Source organism: Hirundo rustica, chromosome 23 (genome assembly GCF_015227805.2).
Source record: "Hirundo rustica isolate bHirRus1 chromosome 23, bHirRus1.pri.v3, whole genome shotgun sequence".
Lineage (NCBI taxonomy): Eukaryota > Metazoa > Chordata > Aves > Passeriformes > Hirundinidae > Hirundo > Hirundo rustica.
The window spans coordinates 803,803-824,898 of record NC_053472.1 but is presented as its reverse complement, the minus strand read 5'-3'; the positions used below and the strand labels follow the sequence as shown (position 1 = coordinate 824,898).

Genomic DNA, 21,096 nt, shown 5'->3' with positions numbered 1-21,096 from the left:
GAGTCAGGAAAGAAAATCTCAAAATAAGGAACGATGATTTTAAAACGGATATTTGAAACTTCCTTATTTAAAAAGGGGGGATTTAAAGTGGCACTTGAGCTCCACTCAGCGTCTCTTTTCGGCTTGACTCCTCAGCAATTTTTTTTTTTTTTTTTTAAGTTGTGAATGATTTTCCTTTTTTATTTTTTTTTATTTTTTTTTTCCTCTCTCTGTGTGTGTGTGTGTGTGTTGTTTAAAGTCGCTCACAGCGCCTGGAGGGCTCACGGGGCGAGGATGTCCCATGGCCACGAATAATCTGGGCGAACAGCTGGAATATTGATAAGGGGGGAAAACGGAAATCAAATGAAAAGTAGAGGGCAGAGAAGCAAGGGAAAGGAAAGCAAAGCACGTCCTGGAGCTGCGAGCAGCACAGAAGCCCCCTGAGGAAATGCCTGCTTGATGCAGCCTGTCTGGACGGGCTGGGAATTTTAACTTCAGCGCTGCTTTGGATCCAACAAGTTGAAATCTCTCTTCTCCCCGCAAAACTGCAGCGGCAAAGGCAGCGCTCCACAGCTGGTGGGGAGCTGGGGTTTGGTCTCAGCCTGGATCTTTACAAACTGCTCTGCCACTGGCTGAGGGGAAAGGGTCGAAAAGGTGAGTCCTTTCAATCCTAGCAATAAGGATAAGCGATTCTAAAAGTAGTTTAAGAGGCCTTTTTCCTATCGCGGCTGACGCTGGCAGGGCGAGACGATTGATAAATAATCCACTGCAGACGCTCGAGAACTGGCTCCAAAATGTGCAGATGTATTTATTTACATGCACAGGCGTAATTACAACGGGGAGGTAAAGGAGGCAGGGGGGCCGCTAATCAGGGGTAAAGAGGAGAGCAGGGGAAACCAATACGGGAATCCTTGACCCTAGAAAATTTACTGGCGAGGCAAAATTACCTTGTCCCTCTACCCTGCCTGCCCCCACCCCCCAGTCGCAAGTTCAGAAGCAAAAGAAACTGGAATGTGTTAGGAAGGAGGACGACAGGGGGAAAAAAAAAAAGAAAAAAAAAAAAAGAATTGTACTTATCAGAAACACATTGTCCTCTTTGGAGCCGCTTGCCCTCCCGTGCCAGCTGGACGGGCAATAAATTCTTTAAAAATCAATTAAAGGGGGGTTACGTGCAGATAGCGAACTTTTATTTTCCAGTTACGTGCAGATAGGGAACTTTTATTTTCCAGTTGTTGGGCTGGGTTTTCTTTTTTTTCTTTTTTTCTTTTTTTTTTTCCCCTATTTTTTCTTTTTTTTTTTTCTTTTTTCTTTTCTTGTTTTCCGTCCCCTCACCGCACGCATGGCTCGGTGGCTGCAGGCGCGCGGAGCTGCTTTGCGGGGTCTCAGCTCCAGGCAGCTTCATTAACGCAGCTCTGTAATTAACCCCGGGGCTGGCTCGGCTCAGACCCGGACGAGCCGCTCTAAAAGCGCAGTCAGGACCGCACAGCTTTTCCTCCAGAGCTTGGGAAAAAAAAAAGCCCCTATCCAAGAGCCCGGGGTGCGGGGCGCTGGTGCGCGGCTCCTGGCGCATCCTCCTCCTCCTGCCGCCTGATTTTCCTGCGGTAATTCCTGGGTAAATGTCTGGTTCTTCCTCCCGTGCCGGGAACACGGGACAGCAGCGCTGGAGCTGCGGGCTGGGATGCGTGCGGAGCTGCCCGTGGGTCCTTAATGACGCGCTCTTAGCTGATTACACTCAGCTAATTGTTTTCTGGCGCGTTCCGGAGGGGATGAACACCCCGAGAGGATCGGGGAGGACAAACAAAATCGGTTTGTCGGACGTTTTGGTGACTGTGCGCCTGTCGCACGCCATCGCATTTTTTCACCATCGTTGTTAATCTCTGCGGCTCTGCAGTGACGATTTGGAGGGGGGTTGAAGGCAAAAAAAAAAACAAAAAAAACCAACCACAAACCTGTTCACCAGGAGTTCATCAAGTCTTAGGGGTACAGAAAAACCATGGGGTGCCTTGAGTCTGAGATAAAGTCCGAGCACGACCCGAAATAGAAACGGGATTGACAAGCCTGAGAGGTCTTTTAATATTTGCAGCGATGCTTCCTTTTCGGAATATATTTTTAAATTTATGGTTTAATTATTGTTGGTGAGGAAGGTTCCTTAAATCAGTCGGGGCTGGCGGGTTAATGGCTCGGGATGGTTTCAATGAGCCAGGAAACGCGACTGCCCCTCACTCAGCCAGGGGAAACCTCGGGGTACGAGTCAATGGGGTTAACTAGGCTCGACATGAAAACACGAGTATTTCAGCTGGTTTTTAATTGTTGGCTAAGAAATTCAGTTAATCAAATGTCAGACATTTCCCTCTGCTCTGGTGAAAAGTGAAGAAGGCTCTTTTCCTGAGGAGGAGAGAGAATCCAAAGGAAAAACAGAACTGGTATTTTAAAAAGAGAAATAAACCCCTGCTAAGTGAGTCCCTTACTTGATTTTAGTTAGTGTTGATGCGGATCTCTGTTCTTTAAAAGTGACACTTAAATGCTTGATCATTCCGCTCTAAATTTTATTACCAATCTTATCATATAACCAGGTTTTATTCCTTTATTTTTATATTTGCATATATATGACTGGGAGTATTCTTATTATTTATTTCAGGTCAAATTTAGGACCTTTCAACATACCTAATAAACAAGTAAGGATGTTTCAGACTGTACCAGATACTTCGTCTTACGTCAAGGTAAGACATGACAGCATCTTTAAACAGGTAATGTCAAAAATTACAATCCTCCCAAATTCACAGTCATTTGTTTTGGTTGCAAATCTCATTCACTTTCTTACTGAATTTAGCAGGAGAAAAAAAAAATCCCTTGATCTTCAGTGGGAGAGGGGTGAGAGACTGAAATAGCAAATTTATCATTTTGGAAATGTGCGGGGTTGAGTCAGTTGTATCATCGGGGACAAACAATGAGTTCAAGTGGGTTTGTCTTTCATCCTCCACTGATGCTGGGTTTGCTGGGTTCTCCTGTGGTCAGGCTGCCTTAAACTCCAGTGTGGTCCTGCTTTATTGCTCTGGAACCAACACAACCATGGGGCTGTGCTACAGGGTTATATTCCAGAGTTCTAGCACAGGGTTCCTTGGATTTCCTTCCAATTTTCTGCTTTCCCAGCCCCCCTTAGTCCTGAACTACAGCTAAATTTCATTTCATTTCTCTTCTCTGCCGGGCCAGCTCCTGAATTCCACGTGCAAGGTGATCTGTGGAGTTGTGCGGCTTCTGAAAGGTCCGTTTCAGAATGGATTTAGAGGGGGGGGGGGAATATTGAGTGAGTTAAAGCAAACATCTCTCTCAGTTGGTGAGGCAATGGATTGTTGCACCAGGCAGTGCTCTGTGACACTGGGATTTTTTTCCTGTGCTCCTGATGTTTCTTTCTGTGCTTGAATGTTTCCATGCGACTTAGTGGGAAAATCAACTTCAGTTGTTTTGGTTTTTAATGGATATTACCCGATCTTGCACTCTAAATACATGTTTGTATTTATTTAACTATCTATTTATTTAAAGCTTTTTAAAAAGGCATCTTACAATGAATTTTGATGGGCCACCCTTTCTTTTTTTAAAAAAAGATTAAGACAAAAACCAAAGCAGGGTTGGCACAGCCTTGTCCCTTTATACCTCGGCTGAGCTCTATATTATATTTGACATCATAGAGGGTTTTTTTCACAACAGCTCCCAAGAATGTAAATAAACCAAGCCCGGGACATCTGGGTTACACGTTTGTGGCAAACCCTGCATGCAGCAGCACTTAGGGAAAATCTAAACCACAAGCCTCTCCTGTCTGTGAAGAAACACAGGAGGGTGTTAACTAGAGCTGGGTGGATAATTTGTAATGAATAATTTATTACAGGAATTTGGTCACTTTTTTTTGGTTTTTTTCCCTTTCCTTCTCTCAGTGATCTTGCCCCAGCTGGGATTTTCATGTGCATTATTGGGGTTGATCCATTGAATGAGTCCTGTGAACAATCCCAAGGTTCTGGCTCGGTTTGGGCAGTTGTTGGGACAATCAGCAGTGGAAATGCAAGTTTGGGATGATCCCAGGTCATGTGGCTTTGGGTGAGCTTGTGCAGCCGCTCCACGTTTCTACAGCAAATCCAGCCAGGAATGGGCAGGATTCCCCATGAAGCTGATATCCCCCAAATTCCCACTCCCATCTCGGTGGTTCAGGGAATGCTGCTGAGTTAATTTTGCTCATTGAGTTCACATAGCTCTGGACCAGGTTCTGAAACCACAGAAATCGTGGGAAACGGCTGAAACCCAAGGCTGGGGAAGGCAAATCCCCTCCGAGTCCAGGCAAAGGAAGATGTTCCTCAGTGTGGGGCTGGCTGTGGCCAGTTGGAGTGGAGCATGTGGGAAATGCCCCGGGATGTTTGCAATGAGGAGATGAACACTGGACAGTGTGGCTGGACAGTGTTCAGGTGGAAAGGGACCTGGGGGTGCTGGTCGACAGCCGGTTGGATATGAGCCAGCAGTGTGCCTTGGTGGCCGAGAAGGCCAATGGCATCCTGGCCTGCATTAGGAATTGTGTGGCCAGCAGGAGCAGGGAGGTCATTCTTCCCCTGTACTCGGCACTGGTGAGACCACATCTTGAGTGCTGTGTCCAGTTCTGGGCCCCTCAGTTTAGGAAGGATATTGAGATGCTTGAGCGTGTCCAGAGGAGGGCAACGAGGCTGGTGAGGGGCTTGGAACACAAGCCCTATGAGGAACGTTTGAAGGAGCTGGGGTTGTTTAGTCTGGAGAAGAGGAGGCTTAGAGGTGACCTTATCACTCTCTACAACTTCTTGAAGGGAGGTTGTAGACAGGTGGGGGTCGGTCTCTTCCACCGGGCAGCAACTGACAGAACAAGGGGACACAGTCTCAAGCTACGTCAGGGAAGGTACAGGTTAGATATTAGGAAAAAATTTTTCACTGAAAGAATAATAAAGCACTGGAATTGTCTTCCCAGGGAGGTGGTGGAGTCACCATCTCTGGATGTGTTTAAAAAAAGACTGGATATGGCACTTAGCGCTATAGTCTAGTTGAGGTGTTAAGGCATAGGTTGGACTTGATGATCTTAGAGGTCTCTTCCAACCTCATTATTCTGTGATTCTGTGAAGGCCCTGTGACAACCTCAGGTGTCTTGGGCTGGGAGGCACGTGCAGAGCTGCTCCTGATAGGAGCAAAATTCCTTTGGAATCAAGTGGAACAAACCCCCAGGCCTGAATAACTGCACATCCCAGCAGGATTGAGGGAGCCTGTCCATGTCTGTGGCAGGGCAGCCTCCGCAGGCAAAAGGCTGGGACTGAGCTCTCTCCCCAGAAGTTTGTGCCATCTCCACCAGGAAGAGCTCCTCAGGTGGGACTCACAGAGCTGTGGGATGCTGGGCTCTGCCCCTAAGCCAACCCTTCCTCAGCTCAGATGTTATTTTGGGCAAGGATACTGTCCCTGCTATTTTGTCTGCAGAGCTTCTCCCACACCGATGGCGCTGGGGAAATGATTTGGTCCTGTGCTTAAAAAAAAAAAAATCAACAGGATTTTGGTGAAGTCTGATCCAAAAATCTTCTGGAGACAAAGGAAATGTCTGACCCTCAATGGTTTGAGCTGGGCAGCTCTGTCCCAGTGGGACCAGATGGTGCCTGGGCAGTTCCTCCAGCGCTGTTCATAAGGGTGGGAATGCGGTGACATTCAGGGAAGTCTGACCCTTAAACACGTGGGTGAGGTCAGTCCCTGCCCCTCTGAGTTTGGTGGCAGCTTCCAGTGACTCAAATGCATCCAGAAGCAGCAGAGAGGTTCTGACAGTGCCCCGTTTCCTCACAGAAGAGCTGGGATTGCTGAATGTTCCAGGCAGTGGGAAGTGTGGGTATGGATCCACATCCTGGAGTGAGCTCGGTGCTCCTGAGCAGGACACCTCCACTCTCCACTGCTGCACTTCCCCATCTCTGCAGTGTGGGTGCAGCTGAACGAGGTCCCGCTGAGACCCCCCTGCCTTCCTTCCTTTCCTGCTGCCCCACACTGACCTGGGAGGGCTTCCCCAGCTCTGGGGAGCACAAAGCTTGGAAAGCAGAAGATTGAGAGATGATTGAGTCCCAATTCCTCTCTCTTTCTGTGTCTATTCTGATTATTGTTGCTGTTATTATTCATGTCATTCCTTCTCCACAAAACCTTATTTGCTGTCTTATGGAAGGGAGAAGTATTTTCTTTGCTGTTTTTGTGGGATGTGTACACCACCCCCACCAGAAAAAGAGAGATTGGGATTGATCTTTCCTAGAAATCCTCCCCAACAGATGGACAACGTGCATCGGCTTCAGGTTTACTCTGTCCTTTGGACAGAAAATGCCTCGTCTGCCTGGGCTGGAGCCCAGAGAGGGGGCCACAGGGTGTTCCACAGGAATTCCCAGGAGGAACAACTTCACCAAGCCTCCCGTGAGCACCTTCAGGCCACAGGGTCCTTGTCTTGGCTTTGCAAATGCAGGATCGGGGGTGAGATGGGATGAGGGAGCTGCAGGAGGCAGAGAAGGATTTCATTCTAAAATGCTTTGTTTTAACAAGGATTTTTATATGGAGTGTATTGGATTGGAGCTCAGCTTCTCAGTGCTGTGACCTCGATTTCCATTACAGCACAGAGGCGTAATTGAAAGCACTGATAACAGATCCCACAGAATTCCTGGCAGGGGAAGTCAATTCCATGAAATTCCTGACAGGGGAACCCAATCCCACAGAATTCCTGACAGGGGAACCCAGTTCCACAGAATTCCTGGCAGGGGAACCCAATTCCATGAAATTCCTGACAGGGGAACCCAATCCCACAGAACTCCTGACAGGGGAACCCAATTCCATGAAATTCCTGACAGGGGAACCCAATCCCACAGAATTGACAGGGGAACCCAATCCCACAGAACTCCTGACAGGGGAACCCAGTTCCACAGAATTCCTGACAGGGGAACCCAATTCCATGAAATTCCTGACAGGAGAACTCAATTCCATGAAACTCCTGACAGGGGAACCCAATCCCATGAAATTCCTGACAAGGGAACCCAATCCCACAGAACTCCTGACAGGGGAACCCAGTTCCACAGAATTGACAGGGGAACCCAATCCCACAGAACTCCTGACAGGGGAACCCAATTCCATGAAATTCCTGACAGGGGAACCCAATCCCACAGAACTCCTGAAAAAAGAACCCAATCCCACAGAACTGACAGGAGAACCCAATCCCACAGAACTCCTGACAGGGGAACCCAATCCCACAGAATTCCTGAAAAAGGAACCCAATCCCACAGAATTCCTGACAGGGGAACCCAATCCCATGAAACTCCTGACAAGAGGAACTCAAGCTTCTTTCCCATACCTGCTTCTTGAAGAGGCCTTAATTCAATGGAGGGTCGGGAATTAGTCAAAATCATTATTTTGATCCTTCATGGCTTATTCCATGTAACTGTTGAGGAATTTCTATTGCTCAGCCCATTAAGGACTGGCTGATCTGCAAACATTTAATAATTCACAGCGTATCAGAGGGTGCTAATCTCATCTGAACACAAGGGCTTGGCTTTAGACAATGAAACATGGAATATAATAGGGAAATTAAACTGCAAAAGAAGACTGGAAGAAGCACTGGAATCCTGACTGGAGGGATATGGAAAGAATTAGGGCTGTAAGCAAAGCAACACGACCTCTGAATTCTGCTTTTTTTAATTATTACCGTTGCAATGAGCTCCTCCAGGTCGCAGCAGCCCTCGCTCCGCTCCTGCCCCGCCACTCCACGGTTTCACACGTGTCAAGGCGGCACAAGGATAATTCAGGGGTTCACGATTCACCCGCGCGTTTCTTCTGCCCTTGGGCAACATCCAAACGCTTCGTGGCCCCTTTTATCGCCTCCTCCTCGCACACTCAGCGCTTCTGCTTTCGCTTCCCGTGCCCTGCCCTCCTCCAGGCAGCCCGGGCCGGGGCGAGCTTCTCTTCCTTCCTGCTCCTGGAGTTTCTTCCCTGCTCCTGGAGACCCTTTCCTCCTCCTGGAGCTCCATTCCAGCTCCTGGAGCCCCTTTCCTGCTCCTGGAGCTTATTCCATGCTCCTGGAGCTTCTTCCCTGTTCTTGGAGCTCTATTCCTGCTCCTGGAGCTCCATTCCTTGCTCCTGAAGCCCCTTTCCTTTTCCTGGAGCTCTTTTCCTCCTCCTGGAGCTCTTCCTGCTCCTGGAGCTCTTCCTGCTCCTGGAGCTCCATTCCTTGCTTCTAGAGCTCCATTCCTGCTCCTGGAGCTACATCCTTGCTCTTGGAGCCCTTTGCCTGCTCCCGGAGCTCCTTTTCTTTCTCCTGGAGCTCCTTTCCTGCTCCTGAAACTCCATTCCTTCCCCTGGAGTTCCATTCCTGCTCCTGGAGCCCTTTTCCTCCTCCTGGAGCTCCATTTCTGCTCTTGGAGCTCCTTTCCTGCTCCTGGGGCTCCATTCCTGTTCCTGGATCCCCTTTCCTGCTCCTGGAGCCCCTTCCAGCTCCTGGAGCTCTTTTCCTCCTCCTGGAGTTCCATTCCTGTTCCTTGGGCTCCTTTCCTGCTCCTAGAGCCCATTTCCTGTTCCTGGAGCTCTTTTCCTCCTCCTGGAGCTCTTCTCCTCCTCCTGGAGCCTCTTTCCTCCTCCTGGAGCTCTTCTCCTCCTCCTGGAGCCTCTTTCCTGTTCCTGAAGCTCCTTTCCTGCTCCTAGAGCCCCATTCCTGCTCCTGGAGCTCTTTTCCTCCTCCTGGAGCCCCTTTCCTGCTCCAGGAGCCCCTTTCCTGCTCCTGGATCCCCTTTCCTCCTCCTGGAGCTCTTTTCCTCCTCCTGGAGCCCCTTTCCTGCTCCTGGAGCCTCTTTCCTGCTCCTGGAGCCCCTTTCCTGCTCCTGGATCCCCTTTCCTCCTCCTGGAGCCCCTTTCCTGCTCCTGGAGCCTCTTTCCTGCTCCTGGAGTTCCATTCCTGTTCCTGGGGATCCTTTCCTGCTCCAGGAGCCCCATTCCTGCTCCTGGATCCCCTTTCCTCCTCCTGGAGCTCCATTCCCGCTCCCGGCGTTTCCACTCTCGGGGGAGTTCCCCCTCCAGGTTCCAGCCCCACCACTCGAGGCCAGACTTTTCCTGGAAAATCCCTTGGAAAAGGAGGCGAGGAGGCGGCGGTGGGGAGCGGCTGTCCCGGCACCACCCCGGCTTTTCCTCTCTTTCCCTCCGCCGGAATGACCCAAGCAGTCATCCCCCGGGTGCTGCCCCTCGCCAGCCGAAAGCGGCCCCCGGCACCAATTCGGGTTTTGCTCCGGGTCGGAACCTCTGTGCGAGGGCGAGGTTCTGGCTTTAGGCACGGGTTTAACTCAGCCATAAGGTTTGCGGTACGGCACAAAGAAGGATATTCATGGAGGGGAAAGGGGCTGCGTGGCCTCGAACAATATTGGGTTTGTTCTTGCTCTCCTTCCGCCTGGAAAGTTTACAGAAGCCCCAAAGAGAGAGGGGGTAAATTCTTTTTTTTTTTTTTTTTTTTTTTTTTCTTTTTTTTTAAGGACAAAAACAGTGAAGTTTTCTTTGGAGCGGGCAGTGCCAAAGCCCGGCACGGACGAGGCCCTTTCCCTTTGCACGGGAGCAGAGGACAGGTCGCCAGGAAAGAATAGCCCTGGATTTCGTTTGTTTTGCAGCCCGCTGGGCCGAGCGAGGGGAAGGCGCTGCAGAGGGATCCCTGAGGGCTCAGGGATGCGCGGCTGGAGCGGGCAGAGACCCGCCCGTGTTCCCAGGAACAGCTGGAGAACCTGAGCCCGGCAGAAAAGGGAAAAGCGAAGCCCGCCTGGACTGGTTTTTTCCCCGGTTCGGGTGCTGATGTTCCTACTGAGCGCATCCTCCAGCGCTTTGTCCGGTTCTGCTTTTTCCTTTATCCCTTTTCCCCATTCCTGGCATCCCGGAGGGCTCCAGCCCTTGTCCCCTGGGCTCGGGAGGACGGGACAGGCACCCCCAGAGAGGCTGGGGGCTGCAGGAGCTTCGGGGGCAGAACCTGCTGTGACCTCCTGCGTCACTCACCCTCTAATCACTAATTACGTTCGTACCAAATTTCTTTCCCTCTCTGCCGCCCATTCCTCGGGCCGCAAACGCTGCTAAATTGTCGGACTTTAGCGAGTCGTCGATTAACGCCTCATGACAACTTGATGCTCAAGGATTTCGGTCCTGTTTTGCACCGACCTCTCTACTTTATAGGGAAAAATCCCTCTCCTTGTCCCCGTGTCCTGCTTTTTTCCCGTGCTCAGCCCCCGCTCTGCGTGGGGAAGGGCTGGCGTTGTTCCTTCCCGGCTTTACCTCCAAGGCACGCCTTGAATTTAAGTCGAGGTGGGAGAAAAGCTGTTTTTCTCCCGGAATTGTTGCACGCTGAAGCTTTCTAAAATAAACCGGGCGCAAGGGATGAGCTTTTCCAGTGACCTCCGTCTTTAGACAGCAGCAACCAACCCCCCTCTCCAGCTCCGCGACCTTTAATGGCTCCATTCTTTCCCAATTTACAGAAAAACGCCCCCCTCCCAATATGCTGGATCCAGGGAATTTTGTATTCCAGCCCTCTCTGTGCTCTCCCAGCCCCGTGTTTAGAAGGAGAGGAGGTGTGGAGGGAAAGGGGAGGTAAAAAAGGGAAGAAAAGAGAGAGTGAATGCTAAAGGGGGAAAATGCTTTAAATCTTTCCTGTAAATCTCCAAATATATGAAGTCTGAGGAACAAATTCAAAGCAGGCACGGCCGCCTGAAGAGAAGTTAGAGAGAAATATTCTATTCCATTCAAGCGCATCAAGGGTCTCGCTGAAGTCTTGTTTGGCTAAGGTCAGACGAGACTGGGTTCTCCAATAAAAATAAATCTCAAATTAATTATGGCCTCAAGCGAGGGGCCAGACGTTCGGAGCTAGTGCACTGCAGTCTGTTTTTTTGGCCTTCAGTATTTTTGGGTTTCGTGCCTCGGCTTTTCAATAATTGCGGGATGGGGGAGGGAGGGAGGGCGGGGGCAGTTTTATTGGGACACGGAACTCAAATAAAAGCAGCCAGGACGCCCCTGGCTCGCCCCGCTCGCCCCTCATTGCGCTGCAGCTTCAAAGCTACTGCATCTTCTCCATCCCACTTCTAAGACATTATGTTTTACTTCGTACCGATTAGCGGGGAAAAACTTCCCGGCTCCGGGTTCCCAGATCTCCTGGGCTGTTCCTGTAGGGAGCAGGGACCCGATCCTTCAGTTCTGCGGCTGCAACACTCTCCTGATTCCCTTTCATTGCCGCACCTAAAAAGCGGAGGTTTGGCCAATTAGTTGGGTCTAAAATCGGGATTCGTTTCTGGGGATCACACCCCGGCGCTGTAGTTTGGGCTTTTTTTTGTTGTTGTTTGTAAGAACGAGGGGTTCGAAAATAAGCAAACAACGTCGCCTTTTTCTTTCTGCCATGGGGTCGGTGCCAGAGGAAAATCAGAGCCGGGGATTTTAAACTGGAGCTGGGGGAGAGTTTCTCTCCTGGGAAGGCTGGAGCGGGATAAACTCCGGCCCCCCTGCAAGTACAGAACGATGGGAATTGTACATACTTCTAGCGGGAATAGAATGCACGGCAAGTTATCTAGGAAGCAGCATTATTGGATATATAACGCACACCACGGACCCAGCGCGGGTTGTGGAAATACACGTGAAAGGTCCTTTAAAAGAGGGGACACTTCGTCGCATTTACTGGGAAATGAGGCTTTTCCAGCCACAAAGCCAGGCCGTGGATATTGGGGGCGGTTGTTTGAGCTCCCCTCCCCTATCACGGCGTTGTTTCACGGCGACAGTTCCAGGCTGGGCTCAAGGAGAGCTCAGCTGATGGTGTTGGGGACAGAGAGGGTGACAGAAGCCAATCCCCCCTCCCATCTCGGAAAATCAGATTCCCAACCTGCAGTGGGGCTCGGGAAGGTTTTCACGGTGTTTATCCCTAGGGAATAACCGGACGGTTTTAGTTCTGAAGTGATGCCCGCTAATTCCGTGTGGGTAACAGACAGAAAATCCAAATCTTTGGGGTTCTGCGAGGCACTGGCACCGAATTAACTCCTTTGGGTCTGGCCACATCCTCCTGGAGGCTCCTCATTCCTTTCGTTCGGATCGCGGCGTTTTCCCCTTCTCCGTGTGGGGCTGCAGCCGCTGGGACCCAGCCCTAAGGAGCAGGAGGTGCGGACGTGCCAAGCGCCCGAGATTAAAATCGAACTAATTAAAAACGCCGCCCGACAATTCCGTTCCATTCATTAACGGGGTGAAAGAGAAAAACAATAACAATAATAATAATAATTGAGGAGTAACTGATTTTTACCAGCCTGTCCCGATGTAAGCATTAGAAATCTTTCGTGGTTGCCAAGATCAAATGGTTTTCCAGATGTCTGGTGGTGACCACATTAAACAGATCCTGATTTCTTTGCTGTACGTACGTGTGCATCCAAAGGGAGAGCAACAGATCCAGAGTGGCGCAAATTGCTCAGCCCCGTGCCCGCCTCGGCTCCCTTCTTCTTGGTTAAATGCAGTTCAATAACAGTTAAAAACTCAGCTAGACAACACTTAAATGCTCAGTTAAATAACAGTTAAAGCTTCAGTCAAGTACTCAGTTAAATAACAGTTAAACGCCCAGAGTCACGGCACAACCACCTAGGATGATTCAGAGCTTGGCGAACGGAGTTATGAATATTCCAGCCTTTCCCAAAAAGCACGGCACAACTTCAAAGGTGGCTTCGGGTTTGGTTTTTCAGGGTTTTTTGTGTTTTATTTGTTTGGGCGTGTTCTTTCGGGTTTGGTTTTGTTGTTGTTTTGTTTGTTTGTTTGTTTGCTTGGGGTTTTTGGTGTTTTTTATTGTTGTTTATTTGTTTTTTGGGGGGGTTGGAGGGGGAGGGTGAAGGTGGAGAATTAAAGCAAAAAACAGAAAGAGAAAAATTTTCGTTATTTGGGAAGAAAAGAACAGATTGCTCGGCTTGTCTTTATAGCGTGCAACACCTTCGCACATTCCCTTATCTCTCGGATTCTCCCGAATGTTGCTTTAGACCAAACGCAGGAGGAAACGCGCGGAGCATCCCTGGCAGAGCCGGCATCACGAGTGACCTGAGCAGGCTCCGTTCGAGTCATCCCCAGACATGCAAAATAAGCCCCTGCGGGTCACGGTGCCCGTCTGGCCATAAAATGCAGAGCTGGGTTCCTAAAATATCTCCCGGTGGGATGGCGGGGGGTCTGTTTGGCAACTTCCCGTCTTTGGGAGCGCCGGGGATGCGCGGCGGGGGCCGGATTTGTTTGTGCCTTCAGCCCGGAGCTGGGGCAAAGGGGGGTTGAAGATGTTGGGCTCAGGGGCTTTTGAGGATGTAGGGATCAGGGGCTTTTGAGAGTGTTGGGCTCAGGGGTTTTGGGGGTATTGGGTTCAGGGTGTTTTGAGGGTGTTGGGTTCAGGGGTTTTTGAGGTGTTGGGTTCAGGGGGTTTTGAGGGTTTTGGGCTCAGGGTGTTTTGAGGTGTTGGGTTCAGGAGGTTTTGAGGGTGTTTGGATCAGGGTGTTTTGAGGGTTTTGGGCTCTGGGGGTTTTGAGGGTGTTGGGTTCAGGAGTTTTTGAGGTGTTGGGTTCAGGGTGTTTTGAGGGTGTTGGGTTCAGGGGTTTTTGAGGTGCTGGGCTCAGGGTGTTTTGAGGGTGTTGGGTTCAGGGGTTTTTGAGGTGTTGGGTTCAGGGTGTTTTGAGGGTGTTGGGTTCAGGGGTTTTTGAGGTGTTGGGTTCAGCGGGTTTTGAGGTTTTTAGGCTCTGGGTGTTTTTAGGATGTAGGGTTCAGGGTGTTTTGAGGGTGTTGGGTTCAGGGGTTTTTGAGGTGTTGGGCTCAGGGGGTTTTGAGGGTTTTGGGTTCAGGGGTTTTTGAGGTGTTGGGCTCAGGGGGTTTTGAGGGTTTTGGGTTCAGGGGTTTTTGAGGTGTTGGGCTCAGGGGGTTTTGAGGGTGCTGGGCTCTTCTCCCATGAGCTGGGCACGTTCTCAGGTGGTTTCCCCCCGCCTCTCCCGGATCCCCAGCTGTCCCCCAATGTCGGTCCCGCAGCCCCGACCCAAAGTGCTCCGTGAGGTCGGTGTGACAGACGTTCCTTCCAGGGGATTTTTCCCCTCTTCCTTTGGCGGTCGAGCTCCTCAGCCTGTCCTCTCCCCCACCTCCCACCCGCGTTGTTTGTCGGGGCTGCTGGGGAGCGTTTTCTAGAGGAAACCGTTTGGGTTTGGAAAGGATGCGCTTCACTCTTCCCTTGAACCTCTCGCTCTTCTGGTCGCTGCAGCCTCCTGCCGTGTGGGAATGCCGAGGGGGGAGCCGGGGCCGGAGTACTGCCGGGGGAGGGCAGGGAAAAGCGAGAGGAATGAGGAAAGCAAAGGGTTAACCGCGATTCCTTTTAATTGAGCTCCAGTTTTGTGGCCCTCGGCAAGGGGGGACCTGACCCCGCTAGCAGCATCCAGATGTGCAGCTCTCGGGGGACCCCGGCGCAGACCCCGGGACCGCGGAGCAGACAGGAGAGGCCGGGGGTGCGGGGCGAGGGGAGGCGGCCGGGCTGTCCCTGCGCTCCCCCTTCACCTCCCGGCTGCAGGCGGCCTCAATCGCTGGCGAGCAGCGAGCCAAAAACCTCCAGGTCTGGTCACGTTCAGCCCCGCGTCTGCATCCGAACTGAAAAATTGTAGCTGAATTGATGAGGCTAATTTCAGAGGAGGGGGGAGGGAGGGGAGGGAGGGGCAAGGGGGATCTGCGGCTCTCTCCTGGCAGCTTCGGGCTTGGAGAAATAAAGTATTAATAAAGCATCTCTGCCGCAGCCGGGGAGAAACACTGGTGGCATTATTGCATTTCCCTTCTGGAAGGGGCAGGGGCAGGATAACTTCGGATATAATTTTGCTTCCCCCCATCCCCTTCCCCGTGGCTGGACTAAAGACGGGGGGAAACAAAAAGCCTGGACACGACTGGCACTGGACAAGGTAACGCTCTCCCCCGACGGGCAGGGGGTCCTCCTGCCCTGCCACTTTTCTTTCTCGCTTTCGCCCTCCTTTCCCCCTCCTCTCCGTGCCCCGGTGGGTGGGAGTGGGGCAGAGGGGCCGCCCCGGCTGTTGCATGATGTGTTCCGCCGTGGTTATTTTGGCAAGGGCTGGGGAGCTGCACAGGCGGGTATTGTCTCCTTTCCCCGGCTCCTTTTGGAAGGGTTCTGCTTTTCCCGGAAAAAGGAAAACGCGCCTTGCTCCTCTGCTGCTGCTCCGGTTTGAATGAGAGGGGAGGATTTGCCCGTCAGGGGCTCGCCAGGTCTGAAGCGAGGTTTAAAGGCTGCTGGTTGAGCGGTTTTGTTTGCCGTGCCCGTCAGGACACGGCACCGGAGTGGTAAATTCGGCTGTTCTGATAATCATTGCGAGGTTCTGACATTTTCATTAAGGGGAGGTGGGGGGGTGGTGTGCCCCCCGTTTAACACCTCAGCCAGGCGAGGCTGGGAAAGGACTCCCGGCACCTGAAAGGAACGAGGGAAAACCATCTACCCCGGTGCTTTCGCACCCCGCGGGGGGATTGCGAGTCAGGGTAAGGGGCGAAAGTTTGTCCGCAGCCCCTCCGCAGGCTCTGTTCAGCCGCCGGGGCCGTCTGTCTGTCCTGCATTTGTGCACTCACCGCTCGCTCCTGGCAGGGGCTGCACCCTCCGCGCTGGGAGGCGTGAGGGAGAGGGCTCGAAATATGCTTTAAATACTTTTGGATCGCCAGGCTTTTTTCATTTTCCCCCTCCGCCTGCCGTCACCGAATTGCGTTTACGGTTTTTCTCCCCTTCATTTTTCCCGTTGACTGGAAAACGCATTAATAATAAAAAAAAAAAAAAAAATCTGTGGGAAGAGACGGAAATTCAGTGAGTCAGGCTAAAGCTGCTCCGGCCAAAAAAAAAAAAAAAAAAAAAAAAAAAAAAAAAAAAAAAAAAAGGCAAAACCCCACGTTAAACTAAACCGTGGGATTACACAGGCTGGCTAACACGGGCTGGGGTGCGAGGCAAGGTCTGCGCTGGCCGGGCTGTCCCAGCGACAAACAAGAGCTGCGACAGAGGTGGCTATTGTTCTGCCCCTCCTTATCTAAATGGAGCAAATATCCTGTATGTAAAATATATATATTTTCATCAAGAAGGCAGGACCAGCGTAGAGACGAAGGTTTCCTCCTCGAGTGACTTCACTTCCCAAAATTAGCAGAAAAAAACGTTTCATCCGGTTAACTGTCTCTTTTTCGCTCTGCTGCAACAACCAAAGTTAAAAAAAGAGAGAGACCGAGAGAGAGGGAGGGAGGGAGAGAGAGAGGGGGAGAGGGGGTACGGAGAGAGCAGCAAAACCGCTGGAAGGGCAGCGAGAAGAGCGAAAAGAGAGAGAAGGATAAAAAAACTTCAGGAGGCGTCAGTGGCAGGCTAAACCGGGTCAATGTGTGGAATATTGCTGGTCCCGGCTGGAAGTTATTCCCGATGGACGGCACTATTAAGGTAAGGGGGCAGGAGGGGCTGGGGGTCCCCTCTGGCTGGGGGGGCTCTGGGAAGGGGCGCGGGGCTGGGGGCCGGCTCCGGCCGGGCTCTCTCCTCCTCCTCCTCCTTCTCCTCCTTCTCCTCCTCCTCTTTTCGCCGCCGCCGCGTCTCGGGGCTCTCCCGTCGCCTCCCCGGTGCTCGGGGCTTCGCAGCCGGCTCGCAGCCCTGGGCCAGGGGCCGAGGAGGGGCCGGGGCCGTGCCCGGCTCCGGGGGGCAGTGCCAGTGCCAGCCCCTGTCCCCCTGCGGCTCGGAGCTGCCCCGGCTGTGCTGTGCCCCTGGCCCCGGTCCCTCGCCCGGCCCGGGCGCAGAGGCGCTCTGGCTCTGGTGGTCGCCCGTGCGTTTCCTCCGGCAGCTTTTTGGGGTTTTTTTTTGGCGGAGGGAAAAGCCCCTGGCTGGAGGAGAAACACCACCCTGGCTTGGGGGAAAGGGAAGCAGAGTGTGGCAAATAAACCACCAACATAACCAACCCCCGGTGGCCTTGAGCAACCAGGGGCGATGCTGGGGCTGGGTGAGCAGTTCCCCCTCCCGCCCTCCGGCCAACCGGCCGCTGCTTCAGTCCCTGGAAAGATGAACCGAGCCCTTCCAAGCTCCCCGAGGTGCTTCTCCGAGCCCAGGCAGCACGGGGCAGCCCCCCAGCTCTGGGGGACCCTTGTGTGATTCTGACGGGCTCTCCTTGGGGGAGCGCTGCGGAACAGAAGCAGCTCGAACAGAGGAGCCTTGAAGCGAGAGACGCTGTGGGTGTGTTTGGGTTGGAGGATTTCGAAAGATGCCTATCGCCTGGCTGGGTGGGGTGTCGTGCTCCTCTTAAAAGTGCTTTTTTCTTTTTTTTTTTGCCTTTTTTTTTTTTCCCCTCTCTTTTTAATTTTTTTTTTCCTCTCTTTTTTTTTTTTTTTTTTTTTAAATTTTGCTGACCTGGGTAGAACAATGCTGCGAACGGGCAGGAACTGAAACCGTCTCCCTTAGATTGTAGCTTGTGACAAGTGCATGGCTTGGAAAAGTCTTAAGAGAAGGGGAAGGGAAGGAGATGGGCGGGAAGAGAAAATGGAAAGAGGAAAGAAAGAGGGAATGAGAGGGTGAATGGCAGAAAGGAAGGGAGAAGGCAGGAGTGTTGAAAGCACAATATTTGGGAGGCATGGCTGGAATAAGACAGGTTTTCCCATCCACCTCCTCAGATCTGTAGCAGAAGTAACCTGGGCCTCATTCAGGATACATTTAATGCACCACAACCTTCTTTGATTTGTGGAGCCCTAAATATTGTGCAGTGAAAGTGCAGAAATTCCCCATCTGTGCCTTTGCCGCGGTGCACACATGGACCCACTGTTCTGCACAGGCCAGGAGCTCCCTGCCCCATCCCTGAGCAGAGCTGGGCGTGGATCCCCTCTCCCCCATAACTGCTGGAGCCCCTCGAGCTGCTCCTCTGCCCCCCTGCACTGAGCTGCTCGCCCCAGGCTGCGGTTTGGGGATGAGGAACTGCGACACTGGCAGCTCGGCTCAGTCACGTTGGAGGCTGCGGCCAAAGGAGGAACTGGCCACATCCCAGGTCACTGCCCCGGGCCTGGGCCTGCCCTCAGGCTGCTCTGCAGCAGCTCTGCCACTGCCCTGCTGCCCTGCTCCTGCAGGAATCCTGAGACTGCTGGTGCTGGGAGAAACGGGATCCAGAGACAGGATCTCCTCCTGGGCTCCTCCACGGAGCCATTCCAGGATCGGCAGCACTTTGCAGGTCCCCGCGTCGCGTTTGTCCCCTCTGACAATGTGCCATGCACTGAGATCGCTGCTCCTGTCCCGCCCCAAGGACTGATTAGCTGAGACTTCTTGCAAATTTTCGTGCTGTGCTGAAAACTGTGGGTTCCAGGAGTGCCAGCTCCCCACACAGGTTTGCTGTGGGGAAGGGTGAGATCCCCTCGCCCGGCTCCTCACAGGTGAAGGGCAGCACGAGAGGATGTGGCTTGAGATCTGCAACGTTTTTGGTGTGCTGAGCTCTGTATTTAACCTGTGCTGCAGGGTGGGTCTGCCTCTGAGGGCACAGCAGAGCAAACCTGGGCGCATCCAGAGCAAAGCAATTTAACAGCAATCGTGTGCTCTGCTCTGCTCTCCCATGTAGGCATTGATTTATCCCAGAGCTCTGCATTTGTGCTGGGAAAAATACAGCAGAACGATGCACATCAGTGACTGGGGAGCAAGAAAAACACTGAGAAAGGTTCTTTCATCATCTACAGCAAGAACACAGGGCGGGCCCAGATGAAATCTGAGTTCCGGCATGGGGAAAGGCGCTTCCCACCCCAAACTCAGAAATACTGCTGTCCTTGGAGAGGACTAGTGCTAGACTTGGGACAGAGCTGAGCCCTCCAGATGATTTTCTCCCCGAGCAATTTAGATTTGACAAGTGACTGGTCTTTTTAAGCCTATGCAATGCTATTCCACAGACTAATTGTTTTAATTGAGCTGGAGCCTTTAACTGCAGACTGGCAGATGCAGGGGGTTGGGTCCAGCCTACTTTGCAAAACTCTCTTTGCCTGCACTATCCAATATTTGGCTTGTACTTTCCTCTTCATCTTTTTTTTCATCAGAAAGGGTCTTGATGACTCTCTGAATGCTGGTTTTACCCGCCTGGAGCAATTTAACTGCACACCCGAAGGGATAAACCCACTGGAGCCTTGAGTTGTCCCAGGGGCTCAGAGCCACGCTGGGGAAACAGGGCATGGTCAGAGAATAAATGTGGTTGGGATGATCCTTGTGCACATGGATCCCTGGTGGACATGGTGTGCAAGTGTGAATGGCATTGTCCTCAGGCTTTCAATCCAAACAGAGAATCCCATAACATAAAACACAGGATCAGCTCAGGATTTTAATTCTTCATTCCCCACCATGCACTGACTGACATCACAGGTGACAGTGCCGAGCCAATGCACCATGAAAATGAACACATTTTTATTTATTCACAAAGGATTGTTTACCTTGAAGAGAATCAGATCACCTGCTGAGGAGGTTGGTGGCGATTTTTGCTGCATTCTGTAAATAATCTGTGTAATACCTGCCATGAGCAGAGCTGGCTGTCTTGGGAAGTGTCCCCTGGAGCAATGCTCCGAGAGCTCCGTGGAGGAAGAAGTGCAGGAAATCTTTCTGAGTTATTTCCACCTTCTGCTCATATTCTGTGAACAGCACTGGCAGATGATGGTGGGAGCCAGTGAAACTCCTGCCTCTTGTGTTTGCACTAATTTCAAATAGTCACCAACATTTTTATTGCTCCTCTAAACATTCAAATGCCGTCTTCTTTGCGTTAACCCCTCCCTTTGACCGGCTTGCATTGTGTTTGGGGGACTTGGGTTTTACCGTCTCACAATAAATCAGAAGAGGGCACATCTCATCCACAGCAAGATGCACATGCATGGCCTTCCTCACAATAACAAATGGTGTGGTTTCAAACTGCTTTAATTGTTTCAGTTCCACTTTATGTGTGGAGAATAATTAAAGCAAACATACTTGCCAGAGCTTGCCTCTTCATGAAAAAAACAACATTTTGAGTGGCTGTCGCCTTCACTCCATGCAAACGAATTTATCCTGATGTTGGGGCCATCAGAGAGCCCCTCCGAGGGAGGTTCAGTGAGGATTTTGCATTATTCAAGTGGAGGACAACCGTGGCCTTGACTGGAGGACTCGTGTGTTAGCGTTGCCATAGCAAAGGGTGGGGCCGAGTTTTGGAGCAATCACTGTCGCTTGTGAGCTGGAGGCGTTTGCTCTCGCTCTCAAACTTGGCCATCGGGATCTCAGGCTAAGAAAATGTTTCCTTTTTGAGCAATTTTAATGTCTGTTCGGCTCTTTTTAATCACCCCGACTTTGGCCCCTGCGGGACTGCCTTTCCTGGCTAAAGGGTGTTGACTCCTGGGGCAAGGCTCCTAAACTCCACACTGGAAAAATAATGAGAAAAAAAAAAAAAAAAATCACAAAGATTTGAGGGACAACAACTTTCCATGTTGCTGTCCCTCAAAAGCAATTTGGAACAAAACCGTCTGGAATTTCCAGGGCATGAACAACAATATTCCCTCCCACCCTAATCCCCGTTGAAAGGTATTTATATTGCATAACAACTTTCTAACATCAAAAGCAATTTCCAAAGGTTTTATGAGGGGGATATTTTGATGCTGGGGATTCATTTTCCCTTCGAGATGTGTGTGCAAAGGGTCATCTCTTGCCTTAGCATCAACTTCCAGCCTCGGTGTCCTGCTGGGTGCTGCCAGCTCGAAGCGTTCAGGGCCAGAAAACACTGGGAAAGCCTTTTCCGAGCCTGTAGCGTATTTTTTAATGCTCAAAAAAAAAAAGAAAAAGATTATTGCTCTGAAGAAAAACTTTACCCAACAAAACAATGCAGCTGCTTGGATTTGAAGCCCTCGGGGTTTCGCTCCGAGGCTTTGAGGAGGTGCTGAGAGCCTGGTGTAGTTTCTCTTCACCTTCACAGGATGTGGTCACTCGAAGGAGTAGCAATGCGTGTCTTGAGGATTTCACGCTTTTATTTTAGTTATTGACTTTAATTCTGGGCTTTTCCTTCTGCGAGATGGGGGAAGGAGCAGCTTCTGTCCCTGCTGGCAGCCTTTCTTCCACTGGGAGTTCTGTGGGGTGCA

General features: G+C 51.4%; 1 protein-coding gene across 5 annotated transcripts in view; it reads left to right on the top strand.

Moving 5' to 3' along the window:
* The first annotated feature begins 319 nt into the window (after nt 1-319).
* Nucleotides 320-21,096, top strand: part of FLI1 (Fli-1 proto-oncogene, ETS transcription factor) — a 90,686-nt gene continuing 69,909 nt past the window's right edge. For 2 of the 5 annotated variants that reach the window (XM_040085139.2, XM_040085136.2), the window contains exons 1-2: nt 320-633; nt 2,618-2,726. In XM_040085139.2, coding sequence (XP_039941073.1) covers nt 2,661-2,726 — 66 coding nt within the window. In that variant the 5' untranslated portion in view covers nt 320-633; nt 2,618-2,660. Of the gene's footprint in view, nt 634-2,617; nt 2,727-14,822; nt 14,928-16,272; nt 16,442-21,096 lie in introns of those variants that run through there. The other 3 variants (XM_040085137.2, XM_040085140.2, XM_040085138.2) reach the window with 3 other exon arrangements.